Source organism: Xiphophorus hellerii, unplaced genomic scaffold, assembly GCF_003331165.1.
Source record: "Xiphophorus hellerii strain 12219 unplaced genomic scaffold, Xiphophorus_hellerii-4.1 PGA_scaffold_81__1_contigs__length_211163, whole genome shotgun sequence".
In the NCBI taxonomy this organism is placed as follows: Eukaryota; Metazoa; Chordata; class Actinopteri; order Cyprinodontiformes; family Poeciliidae; genus Xiphophorus; species Xiphophorus hellerii.
In genome coordinates this window covers 21,731-34,699 of record NW_022587656.1, presented here as the reverse complement: position 1 = coordinate 34,699, position 12,969 = coordinate 21,731, and the positions used below count along the sequence as shown (strand labels likewise).

The following is a 12,969-nucleotide window of genomic DNA, read 5'->3' as shown; positions in this document are numbered from 1 at the left end:
AGTGGAGATAATGTAGAGGATAAAAAAGTAAAGGACTAAGCATTCAGTCAATTTCAGGGGGTGAAATTGTTGAAATAAATGAACTGTTTTCTGCTGGAGAGCAGTTTCTGAATTATGTGATGTTGAGAGAGGAAGTTTTTTTTTTTTAGTTTTTAACCTTGAAACCTGAAATAACATTTTCCACCAGAATAATTCTTGTCAACTTGTCCCGACTTTGTATTGAGAACATTTACCTTTTTTGTAATATCTTCACTCATAATTCTACTTTATTTTACATGGTTTGGTTGACATTTCTCTAATAGTTTTCTTTCCTGTTTGCTTCTTTCATCTCCAGGGACCAGCGACCCATATGTGAAGTTTAAAATCGGAGGGAAGGAAGTGTTCAGAAGCAAGACGATCCACAAAAATTTAAACCCAGTGTGGGATGAGAGAGTTATCCTTTTGGTGGAAACTCTCAGGGAGCCTCTATATGTCAAGGTACGTCTGTTTTTGAACTTCAGATGTCATTGTGCCCAATGACACAATGACATCTATGTAAGAAACAGTTGTGTACTACTTACACAACTGTTAGTAAGTAATGGTTGTTTATGCAAGTAAAAGACTGCCTGTCTCTTTTACTCAATCAAGTTCATCTTACTCTGCTAGAACTTTGTGACAGTCCTCTTTGGAAAGTGGAAGTAAAATATGTTTATGGTTTTCTTCTGACAGTTGTTGTGTTTCTCTGTAGGTGTTTGACTATGACTTTGGACTTCAGGATGATTTCATGGGGTCAGCATATCTACACCTGGAGTCACTGGAACATCAAAGGTCTCTTTGGCTCTTTTTTCCTCGTTCTTTTTGTTACCATTTTTGTAACAAAAATTTGTAATTACTTTTTGTCACGGCAGATTGTATTTCCTGTATAGACAGACCAATCCCTTGGTCATAGGCAAGGACAAAGAAGTCATAATGTTTTAAAGAGAAATAATGCTGAGACATAGTCTGTTTTCAAAGGTTTCTCAATTTCTTGCTGTACTCGCAGCTTTTTCAACATTTTCTTTGCCTTGGAAAAGTATTACCCCTCAAATATTCTGTAAAAATTTTTAAAAAGTGACTTTTAATTGTGTTCACCTTTTTAATCAGCTATGCTGATATGTAACTAATTGCCATCAGAAGTAACCTCATTAAATAAACTCAGTACAAGTCTAGCTGTTCTGTACAATTTACAGGGTTATATTATAAAACATTTATACATGAAAAAGTACATGATAAATACTATAGTACACAGAAGATAGGTCTGGGATAAAGGTTTGGATAAAGCTAACTCAGGATTCGTTTATAAAACATCACAACATGCGCATCCACTGTGAGATATAAACATCTTGCAGTGGATTGTTCCATCCATCGGCAGAAAATGGAAAGAGTAATGTCAAAAATGCAGACCTTCCAACATACAGCTGTCCAACTAAACTGACTGAAAGGTAAGAAAAATTTTGATCAGCAAAGTAGCTTAGAGGCCACTGGTTACTGTGGGGAAGTCGTAGAGATCCAGCATTTAAATGGGAGAATATGTTGGCATTTAATGGCATATTAGCCATGCATTCTGCAAATGTAGCCTTCATGGAGGGGTACCAAGAGGAAAGCCATTGTTACAAGAAAGTCATAAAAAGACCCATTTACAGTTTGCTGCGAACCTTGTATGGGTAAGCATATAATATACATGTGTACTTCATATATTATATATTATAATGTTTAACAAAACGCTGTGTCCTGACATGACTGTCTTGTTCAAGGATAGTCCGTGGCTGCCCTCTCCTGGTAGACTTTTGGAATTTGCTTCACAAGGAACCACAGAAGTTACAAGGCTTTAATTTAACCGAAATTCAAACTCTCATACACATTTAGCTAGTCATTGAATTTCCAAAGGCTTTGTATGACATGCAATTATTCATTTAATCTGAACATCCAAAAATAGTTAAGAAAAATTCCAATACATTTCATTAATCTCCATCACTGTAGGACGCTGGATGTGACTCTGGACCTGAAGGACCCACAGTACCCTGAGCATGACCTGGGTAGCCTGGAACTCACCGTCACTCTGTCACCAAAGGAAGGAGACATAAAGGATGCTGTAAGACATTCACGTAAAGTCTGTGGGGATTGTTTTAAACATCTGACTTTTTTCCCTTTCATGATTGATGTCCTCCATTCAGTTCTGGATTTCTTCATCCAATCCTCTTTGGTATCGCAGCTAGTAATAAACCTTCCAAAAACTGTTTGGTACCTTGCAAAAAGTATTTGTCCTTTTTGCAGCTACAATGTCAATGTATTTTAATTTGGATTTTATGTGATCAACACAATTTGTCATGTAAACTGTGATTTGGAAGGAAATGGTACACCGACTATGCTTTGATTCAGATAAATAAAATCCAACTCAAATAATTGCTTAAAGAGATCTCTGAATTGGTGAGAAGAGTGTAATTTTAGTGAAGCGTCATGAAGATCAAGGAATACAGCAGACAAATCAGGGATAAAGTTGTGGAGAGATTTAAATCAGGATTAGGTTATAAAACAATATCCCGTGATTTAAATGTCTCACAGAGCAGCGTTCTGTCATCTGAAAATGGAAAGAGTGTGACTGCAAAGCTGATACGGACATCCACCTAAACTTACAGGCATGAGGAGAGCATTATTGAGAGAAGCTGTTCACAACAGACGTCAGGCATTTTAGGAAAAGCGGCACAGAGAAAGCAGAGTCCAGGAGAAAGGTGGTTCTAAGAAATATTTAAATGTTTGCAAAAAAAAGTCTAAAAGTCATGTACCATTTTCATTTCACTTTATAGTTATGTGCTATTATGTGTTGGTCTAGCACATAAAATAGAAATAAAATACAATGCAGTATTTGTTTACATTACAAAAAAATGTGCAAATGTTCATGGGCCTGAATATTTTTGCAAGGTTCTAAAAGCAATAGCAAGACTACATATGTTACAGTATATGTTACCAACAAAATTCATAAACAGGACTGTTAGTTGGTCAACTGGTTTACCGCACATCAGAAGCACATGTAATTGATGTTGAACTGGAAAGTGTTGGCTTTCTTTAGCTACAGCTTCTGGAAAATTTACAAGTCAGCAAATACAAAGGCATAAACACAAGAGTAGTTCATTTGTTGTGCAGAAAAGCTGCATGTTCAAAGAGCAGAAGATCGTCATTACTAATTATTTTTGGCTCGTGCCTCTACAGACACGCTCAGTGAGTTGCATTTATTTCTGTTCAATTATTTGTTTGTTTAATTGGATTCCTACATGTTCTGCTCCAATCAGGGCAGAGTCATGAGGGACATATTTTATTCCCTTTGATCTGATGTCTTAATTCTGCTGCTTATTCAGGGCTCTGGTTCACAGAAAACTCTTTTGACAAAACAAATAAACTCTATTTAGGTTAAGCATCACTTTGGGTTTCTCCTGCTGTGAAAAGAATACGGACCAGGTTGGACTGAGGTGCCATCTCTGTTGCCATCTAGTGGTCTGAAAAAGAAAACGTAGATTTTCAACATTTTAACAAGTAACTGATTTGAGAAATGTTACTGTGAAAAAGTCTTGAGCCATTCCTCAATTTTTTGTATTTTGTTAAAAAAATATATTTACGTTGTTTGTATTTCTTTAGAAAGTGGTAAAAATGTTTAAATGGTATTTATATATAAAGGGAATATTAATGAACAAGGTACAAGGCAGTGATGCAGACAGGACCTGAGATTAATTTTCAGTTGTATGTCCAAGATCGGGAATGGTCTTATGAAAGGGTTACCTAGGTGCAATAAGAGTAGCAGTATGAAAGTTATTCACACATTGTACTGAAACAAAGTGTAAACTAGTCTGAAAGGGTGAACAGAGTGGACATTTTGGTTTCAATAATCATTTAGATGTTACTGAATTAAATTCAGGGCATCTATGTAACACCAATTTAAATAAAAGTCTCAAAACATTTTACAGATCCAATTTATATGAATACACTAAGTGCAATAACATAGATCGGCAATAATCATATCCTAAACAATGCAGCAAAGTTCAGTTTATCATGCAAATTACTAACACCTAAGAAAGCCCAGCCGGTTGGATTGTGCCATCTTTGCAGCAATCCTTCATACTAAACATGCATGTGGTTAATGATGTACTAATAAGGGCACCAACAAAGTCATGGGAACAAGTAGTTGAGTTCTTGGATTTTGACTATTTTGTGCTTGTTTTGATTCGGTTAAATCTTTCTTTAAAATAAGCAATATGGCTAAATGTATGTATTTGTTCTGCTCCAATCAGTGTCCACTCGAGGTGCGATTTAAATAATTTTAATAAATGTCTTGTACTTGTAAATGTACAGATGATTTCTGAGGCGATCCCTGTGAACTAGTTCACTCAGTTAAGCGGAGCTCTGCTGTTTCTTCATACATAATGTTTCAGACACTCTGATGAATATATTGAGCATACCCTGCCAATTTGTGGTGGCCTAAGTTACAAAGCTTGCTTCTGCACTCTGCATATTATGTGTTGCTGCTGCTTTGTTCCTTTTCAGGACCTTAACTAACCCCGATACCTCAATTGGGCTCAGAAGTCCTCACTTCACGTCCTGACATGCAGAACACGTGTTTAGGAGGTGGGGAGTGAACTCATCCCTCCGTGACATTTTGATAGTGCATACTAGATACCAAACTTAGACTTATTCTTTATTGGTTAATAAATAAATATTTAAACATCTTTGCATACGTTGTCTGTCTAGTATAAAATAAAACAATGATAGAGAGAGCACTTTCAATTTACCATGATTGTTTAATAAATCCCCTTACCAAGCAGTGTAATGCCCATGTCCTGTTTTACTTTGGCATTTTTGGGGGTGATGGTTAAAGTGATAACAGTAGGTACCAACAGGTAAATGTAATAAAAGTCAATTAAATTGATAAGCAGGAAAGTACCTCTGCATCTTGATTCATCATTCCGCACAATTTAGAACATTTCTGATTAGCAACAATTTCAGTTCTCAAACTTTCTGCTAGCGCAGCAGTAAAAAAAAAAAACTAAGGGGAAAAATTATGTTTAACGATTATATCAGGACATTATGAAGAAACTTGTCAGATTCATTGAGTTTTTTTTTTTCTGTTACAGTTTTCCACAAATGTTTGTATGACTAATTTCTGCTATTCTGGTGAATTCATACAGATGAGGGTTGGTTCATGACTTTTGCCCAGAACTGCATATAATCATTTTTTGTTTGGTAGCTTTGTAATGACATATTTACATTTTATGAAAAACATGAAAACAAGAGCCAAATCTGACAAAATGTTTTTGTTTTTTCCCCGATTACCTTTATTTCCTGTTAAATGCCTTGAAAGCAATGCATCATCGGCAGTAAAATATTTACAAATGAGCTTTTACTGGGGTAATAAAATACCAAAGATTGTGAAATATGTCATTAGGGAATGTTAATGTTAAAAGTATGTAGCAAAACCACAAAGATTTTAGACTTTAAAGGAACTTGTTTTATCCATAAGGCAAAAGGTATTACATAAAGTCTTTAGTGCAATATTTCTTCAGAAAAATTAGAAAATTAGATAAGAGCAGTGCTTTTGTTTTAATTTCATTTATCAGTAGAAATAATAAAGAAAAATAGGAATAAAGATAGATGTGCTGTAGGAGAGGTACATAATTGATTTTGTAGTATTTTTGGGCACATGCTTGTGTTTATGCATACATCATTACACCATGTAATAACTCTGCTAATACACTTTCTGCTTACTTAACTTGCATGATGGTGACTGCCCCACTTTCCTCATTTAACCTTCACTTTGCTTCAGGTCAGGGCTGTTATCTAATCTTGGTGCACACCATGCCCTTTACCCTTTGCGAGAGGACAGTAGGAGGCGCTCTGTAACCGCTTTGTCTCATTTACAGACCATGCTTTTGAGAAGAAACTGGAAACGATCTAGTAAGGTAAACTAAAACAGCATGTAACTCACCAAACCTCCGATTCTGCTGTAACTCCACCACCGACCGCACTGCACCTCGCCTATCCTTCCTCACTGGTGTCCCGGTACATGGATGGAGTCTCCCCGGCCCTATCCCTCCCATCCTCCTTTTCTTCCTTCCACGATGGTTTTAGCATCTGTTTTTTTTTCTCAGTTCCCATTGTCACCAGCTTATTTTCCACAAGCTGCAATATACTACCAGCTATCTGCACTAATAGAGGGCATGCACATTTTATGGTTTTTGGTTGCTTGTGCAACAAAGGCTGCCTTTGCCTTAAAGATTTACTTTAAGGCAAATTAAGTAGGTACACATCAAGGGTGGATGAAAATTATTTAATTTCTTCTTAGCTTTGCTGGCTTCAAAACAGTTTGTTTCTGTAAAGAAAAGGAATGACAAATTGTTGTTGATGTACAGCTTGTCACATCATTTTACTAAAATTGGACATGGACATTTAAAGTCAAAAGAATTACTGAATCAGTAGGACTGGAGTGTTGTCCCATTTTTTTTTTATTAGTCATTGTCGTATTGACCCGTATTAAAAAAAAAGAAGCTATTTGCTCTTTGTGACACTTAAAAGTGTCAGATCATCAAAAATATTTTACTGTCAGACAAAGTGGACCTGAATCATGTTTTTTAAGTGATTTCTTGCTTTTACGGGTCAGTCAGTAATACTGGAGGCAGTTACTTTTTCATGTAGGGCTTGGGATGCTTTTTTTACTTAAACAAAAAATAGCTTTAAAACTTTGTATTGACTATGATTATCTTTGCCTAATATTAAAGTTTATTCATGTTAAATGTGTCAAAAGAGAAAAAAACCCCAGAAGTAACAAGAAAGGAAGCACTTTTTCACTAAAGTGTCCTGAACGCCTCTTTGGGTGTGTATGCTCTTCACCTTTGATGTGTGTAACATATTGCAGACTCTGTGTCAGAAAATAAAGCAGTTTAGGATTTTCCAGGACTCTTGCCCAGCTAAACAGCTGGGAAATGTGACTGATCGTATTGCATTTTTGAACTTTTTTTCCCCATCAGTTGCAATTATAGTTTCGACTTTATTTTCTGTTTCGCATATTGCCGTACTTGGAATAAAGCGCTACATTTTGACTTTGATTTCTTTTGTTGCTTTTGATTGCTGTCAGGTCAAACATGAAGCATGCTGATCGAGACTCTTCCTCTCCTTATTTGCTCGTGCATGAATCTCGTTAACTGTTCCTTTGTCAGCCATTTTTAGCAATAATGTTAAAGACAATTTTGTTCTCAAAATTGGATTCGTTTCATTTGCCCATATTTCAAAATTCTTTTAAGGTGTCATGCGACTAAGAAGAAAAGGTGTTGTACTTTCAGACCTTTCACTACATTTCCTGAAACAGGATTAATGTTTCTATAACTCACAATAAAGACGTCTGCTGTGTATGCCAGGTTGGATTTGAGCACACAAACTTCTGTGAAGTGAACATTTTGAAAGCTCTGACCAGTTCCGATTCTGTGACTAATGAGTTAGCTGATGTTAGTTTTCCTCTGCTGCTTACTGCCTCCTCATCTGTGTGCTGGACTACACAGAGTGTATGGTTGTTTTCAAACAGTCAATTTTCAACTGATTAAGGCATTTTAATTTGAACTTTTAAAATTGACAAAGAAACATTAATGGAGTCATGGTACTAAACAGCCTCTCAGTTTCTCTGTGGGGTTATAGATTCTCAATTAAGAAATATATGTACATATTGTTTGGATTTCTCACACTTGGTCACATTACAACAGCAAGGTCTTTAGGAGTATGTTTCTGCTAGCTTTGTACATCTACACATAGATTATTATTATTATTTTTTGCCGAAATTATGAAGTCTTGCCTCAGATTTGCAATTGGATTTGAGTCTGGACTTTGACTGGACCATTTATAGATATAGTTCCTTTGTTGCATCGCTGTTATGTTTAGATTGTCATCCTGTTCACCTTGTACTCCAATTTGATGCCTCTGTTTATTTATTTTATTTTTTACAGGACTTCTCTGTATTTAACTCCATCCATCTTCCCACTGACTTTGATGAGCTTCCCTCTCCCCAAGGGAGAGGGAACTGAAAATTTTGTTTTTATTTTACTTATAAACTATTAGTTTGTTAAAATTCTGAAAACCATACATAATTTTCCTTCAACTTCCCAGTCTTGCACTTCTTTGTGTTGATCTGTCGCTTAAATTTCCAATAACATACGCCTTAAGTTTATGGCTGCAATGTGACAAAGTGTGGGAAAAGCTGAAGAGGTATGGATACTTTTGCCAGGCTTTGCAGATAGCAATACAAGAATAAATGGGTCATGTTCTGTCAGGACAAAACAGTGACCTCATCATTAGCATACAGCAGCTAGTGAGCAGAATTAATGGGAGATGTGGGAGTTACTGCATGGTAAGATGACTTCATTGCAGGGAGCTATTCGCAACTGTTTAATGTCTGGAGAATGGAAATTAAGAGGCTCTGTCTCCAGATCAAAGGCCTGCACTCACGAGGCAGGGTTTGTTCAGAGTTTAATGAAATTCACCCGCAAAACAAAAGCTATGCTAATAAACGCTGCCTAACGAGGAAGGAGGAGGAGAGAGAGTGAAGTAGAGATGGAAGGGGGATTTGTATTTGCTTGATAAATAAAGCCTAGATTTTGTTTTAGTGAAGGGTACTGACATTATTCAAAGAGAGGTTAAACAGGCTTTTGGGAGCTAAAAAACAGTTGAGGTGGAAAACATACCTGGAAAACATAGAAGAACCAGTCTAGATTTAAGTTTCCACACAGAATAAGAAAGGTAAGCAGTGTCACATAGCTAAACCAGATTTTGAGACAATTCTCTGGAAACTTTTTCAGCCCAATCTATTTTCACAGTAGCTCTACTTTACACACCAAAAACTAGAACAATGCAATCTGATATACGTTAAGGTGCTTTTGTTAAAAAGTTATTTTTTAATTTACAATAACCCCCTGATGGGATGTGAAGAGATTAAAACTTACAAATAATTCTGTTGAATTATTGTTTGGTTCTCACTTGTGATCTTTTGTTTGTTTTGGTTCTGTTTCTGGGCTACATTAATGTACCCGAAGCTGGTTATTGCCCTGAAGTATACCAAAAGCCCCAAACTTGTATTTTGGGGTCAAGTTTTTCTTTTGTTTGCTTTTTGGCGTCTGTTCCACACACGTGCTGATTAGGAATCTCCATTTTGTGAGAAATAATTCTTTATTCGTGTGTTTGTCTGCAGTATCAGAGTATGAGGCTCTCGGATGTGCACAGGAAAGCCCAGCTCTGGCGAGGTATCGTCAGCGTCAGTCTAATCGAAGGTCGCAACCTGCAGCCCATGGACGCCAATGGCTTCAGTGATCCTTATGTCAAGTTCAGGATGGGTCATCAAAAGTACAAGAGCAAGGTAAAGGAATAGCTGCTGAATATGTAAAATAATTAAATGAAATCGCCTTATGTAATAATGCTATGAAAGCTTTAAAGATACTATTTTAAAAAATAGATAGCTTGATTTCCTAAATTTCCTCATGAAGCTTGCCCTGCAGCTATTCAGACTTCTTGTTCAACTATTTTTATTATGTGAAAAAGTATTTTTGCTTATTTGTATGTTACTGGATAGAAAAACAGCTCAAGCATTTCAGAGTAGACATAGAAAATCATGAAATGTAGCAATTGGACAAATTTCCGTTTTCTATTTTTTATCAATCTTCAATTTTTTATCTTTTCATACCACAAGAAAATATAAATCTTTTGTGTCCTGTCTTTTCTTCTTTTTTTTTTACTTATTACCATAATGCTTTTAGATCAAATACACTGCAATACCTTTATGTTAAGTGTATTATATATGACACTTACTCTTAAGCCCCAAATTATTCACAAACCCTGGCAAAGCTTTTAATTTGACCAACATATTTCTTTTGACTGCAAATTATATTAACATTTTGGAGTGACCCGATCTTACCTTAATTCCTATAGAGAATCTGCAGAGGGATTTAAAGATTAGGGTGATGGCAAGGAGGCTTTCAAACCAAAAAGAGGTTGGTTTGAAAGCCTCCATTGGAAACATTCAAAAAAAGCTAGTCAGCTTTAAGCAGGGTTTGATTGTTGTTGTGTCAATAAAGGTTATTCTATTGATTACTGAGAAGACCATAATCATTTTGACATTTTTAGTAAAATCTGAAAAACCAAAGATTTTCAAAAGGGATTTTTTTTTTTTAAATTAATACTGTTTTTCATTGCTTCACTGTTTTTTGAGAGATGTCTGTCTCGTTCTTCAACAGAAAGTAATTTGTTATTTTAATGTAAGCTTAAACCTAAATCCGGCAGGTGTACAAATAATTTTGGGCTCAAGTGTAGGATTTAACAGGTTTGTTGCAATTAAGTGAGCGTGGAGGCAACTGTGTTTTATTCAGACAATTCCCAAAACACTAAACCCGCAATGGAAGAGAGCAGTTTGATTTCCATCTGTATGAAGAGCAGGGAGGCTACGTGGACATCACAGTCTGGGACAAAGATGCTGGCAAGAAGGATGACTTCATGGGCAGGTACAGTAGTCTCCACCAGTCACTTAATTTCCTTCTTTTTTATCAAATGCAGCTCTGTAAAATCAGAGATGAATTAGATTTTTGGAGCTTACTTGTGTAATATTAGTCTTAGACAAAAAAGATGTCTCACACAAGAAGAGCTATTTATCATCCTAATCTAAAGTGGTTATGTTTTCTCTTCTTACTGAACTGTTCATTTTTTAACCCCTGTTCAAGTTGAATTATTGCAGTGCATAGCGTAACTATGCAAATTTAAACCCACTTTAGCAAACCTTTGCTTTGAAGGGCATGCCAGAAACCAAGTCATGTCATTTTTATTGGGCTGCCATTTTAACACCAGATGCATTAAGGCCATGCCAGAAGAAATCAATTCAGTTGAGAGGATGCTTTTAAGTGCCTACTAAAAGGTATAAAATATGTCAGCTTTGCTTAAGTTGTCTTCTGTTGCTTACCTTTTGCCACACTATGAATTTTTTTTTCTGTTTTTAGGCTCTTATCACTGCTCCCCCAAAAGCAAGGAGAACGATATTGTTCTTATTGAAATCATCAAACACAGCCAAGCACAGTTGGTGCAGTAGGTTCAACTTTGTATTTCTTGCTTTATTTTAGGTGTACTATCGACCTGTCACTTCTCAGTAAAGAACAAACTCACAAGCTGGACTTGCCGCTGGAGGAAGGAGAAGGGTGTTCTGGTGTTGCTGGTCACACTCACTGCATCGGCCGCGGTTTCAATCTCAGATCTGTCCGTCAACATGTTGGATGATCCACATGAAAGGCGCCAGATTATGCAAAGATATGTGAGTTTGGACAATATGGATATGTGTGTGGAGAATGGTTTAAGACTTTGAATTGAATTGTTTTCAGAAGGAAAGTCAAAAAATGCTGAATTAATGGGGGGAAAAAAATCAAAGATTGACGTAGCAGAATATGTTTTTCTTTTATAAGAAAAAATTATCAAAGTTCATGCAAGTGATAGTTTTTTCTCAAAGGCAATATGGCTTTTTGCCCAGGGTGGTAAATTACAAGAGGGGCATTGTTAGATATTAGAGGGCTATTTCTGTTTTTAACATAACAGGCCAAAACAAATCAGACCTTGTCAGAATTGATATGTGCCAAATATCTAAAATTCTATCTTCAGTTTTCCTGTATAACCTTTAAATAGCAATAATAATAACACATTTTTTATTGTCATAATTTGAGTAACACAAAACACTTGTTTCTAATAACACATTTTTTGAACATTAGTTTGCAAACTTCTTCTAATAAAGTTATTTAAACTTGTGGGACATATAAGTAGTATGGATTTCATTGGCTGTAAGGTTGATATTTACAGGCATGGTTACAGACAAAACAGAACACAGACAACACAGATAAAAAATTTGGAATCAAAAGGACCACAAGAAATTGTGCAGACTTCTATTGCTGATTTGGTAAATGCAGCTTGTGCATTAGTGGCATAGGTTAAGCTGTTAGAATATAACTTGCCTTATACTTTTGTCGTTAAGCTTACTTTGTTAGACATGAATAGAATTGTAGAAAGAGTAGAGGATCCATCTGCTCTAACACAATGGCTTTAAGTCTTTGTCTTAGTCTCATTCACCCATCACTCCTCGTCACTCTTTGCTACAAAGACCCCCAGATTGCTCTCATCAAGAGGTCTGACTCCCTGACAGCTCTCATCTCTGCACAACAACCTCCATGAAAACTGCTAAAACATGTGATGCTGTGCGACTGGGTGTGTTCACATCCGTGTTTGACATATTACAGGACATGATGGATTCAGTGACCGATACCCACCCTGCTGGTGTGTATTTACACCTTCCAACGTGTGGCCAAACATCAGTGCATTGACCTACATACATTGCCGTGGTGGTGCCTTGTTGGCTAGCCACAGGAGGTCGTCCGTTTTGCTCGCCGCTGCAGCGACCACCTGAAATCAAAAGGTGGAGCTCTAGGACCGAAACAAAACCACGCTGAGTCCCTCCTGAAAGCCACAAAACGACGGCAGAGGGAATAAGCGCAGCAGTGTGTGTGTTTCCAAGAATGTGTGTAATGGGGGCGAGAGGTAAAGGGTTAGGGTTGCACCGGGAAGGGAAGGGAAGGCGTGTAAAATGAAAAGAAAAAGCTATTTCACCTCTCTCACAACTCGCACAGACCCCGTTTTTTGCTCGACCAAAGGCGGCACATTTTACTTCCCTCACTACCTTTTTTGCCTGCCGCCTCCTCTCTCCTGCCCCCATTTCTGTCCCACTCTCAGAGCAACCTCAGCTCTTTGTCTGCCTCTGCCGTGGCCTTCCTTTGAGATGAAGGGATGGAAGATAGAGGGAAGGGGGGGCTTTCCAAGGAAAAAAACGGCACTTCCGGTTCCGAGGGGGCGGGGCTTAGATGACGTCATATTGTGATGACGTAGGATGGACGGGCAAGCCTCCAGGAT

The 12,969-nt window shown here is 37.0% G+C and overlaps 1 protein-coding gene across 1 annotated transcript; it reads left to right on the top strand.

The window, feature by feature from the left end:
- Positions 1 to 312: 312 nt before the first annotated feature.
- LOC116716707 (multiple C2 and transmembrane domain-containing protein 1-like) lies at positions 313 to 11,219 on the top strand. Its single transcript, XM_032557526.1, has 7 exons — positions 313 to 477; positions 728 to 807; positions 1,999 to 2,110; positions 5,925 to 5,963; positions 9,233 to 9,397; positions 10,404 to 10,535; positions 11,145 to 11,219. The coding sequence occupies exons 2-6, from the start codon at positions 764 to 766 to the stop codon at positions 10,446 to 10,448; spliced, it is 405 nt and encodes a 134-aa protein (XP_032413417.1). The 5' UTR covers positions 313 to 477; positions 728 to 763; the 3' UTR covers positions 10,449 to 10,535; positions 11,145 to 11,219.
- The last annotated feature ends 1,750 nt before the right edge of the window (positions 11,220 to 12,969 follow it).

What these genes read in the sequence shown, in the direction of transcription:
- LOC116716707 (XM_032557526.1), top strand. Translation starts at nt 764, where the DNA reads ATGGGGTCAGCATATCTACACCTGGAGTCACTGGAACATCAAAG. An exon ending in AAGGAGACATAAAGGATGCT is followed by an intron (nt 2,111 to 5,924) that starts GTAAGACATTCA and finishes TCTCATTTACAG; the next exon opens with ACCATGCTTTTGAGAAGAAA. An exon ending in ACTGGAAACGATCTAGTAAG is followed by an intron (nt 5,964 to 9,232) that starts GTAAACTAAAAC and finishes GTTTGTCTGCAG; the next exon opens with TATCAGAGTATGAGGCTCTC.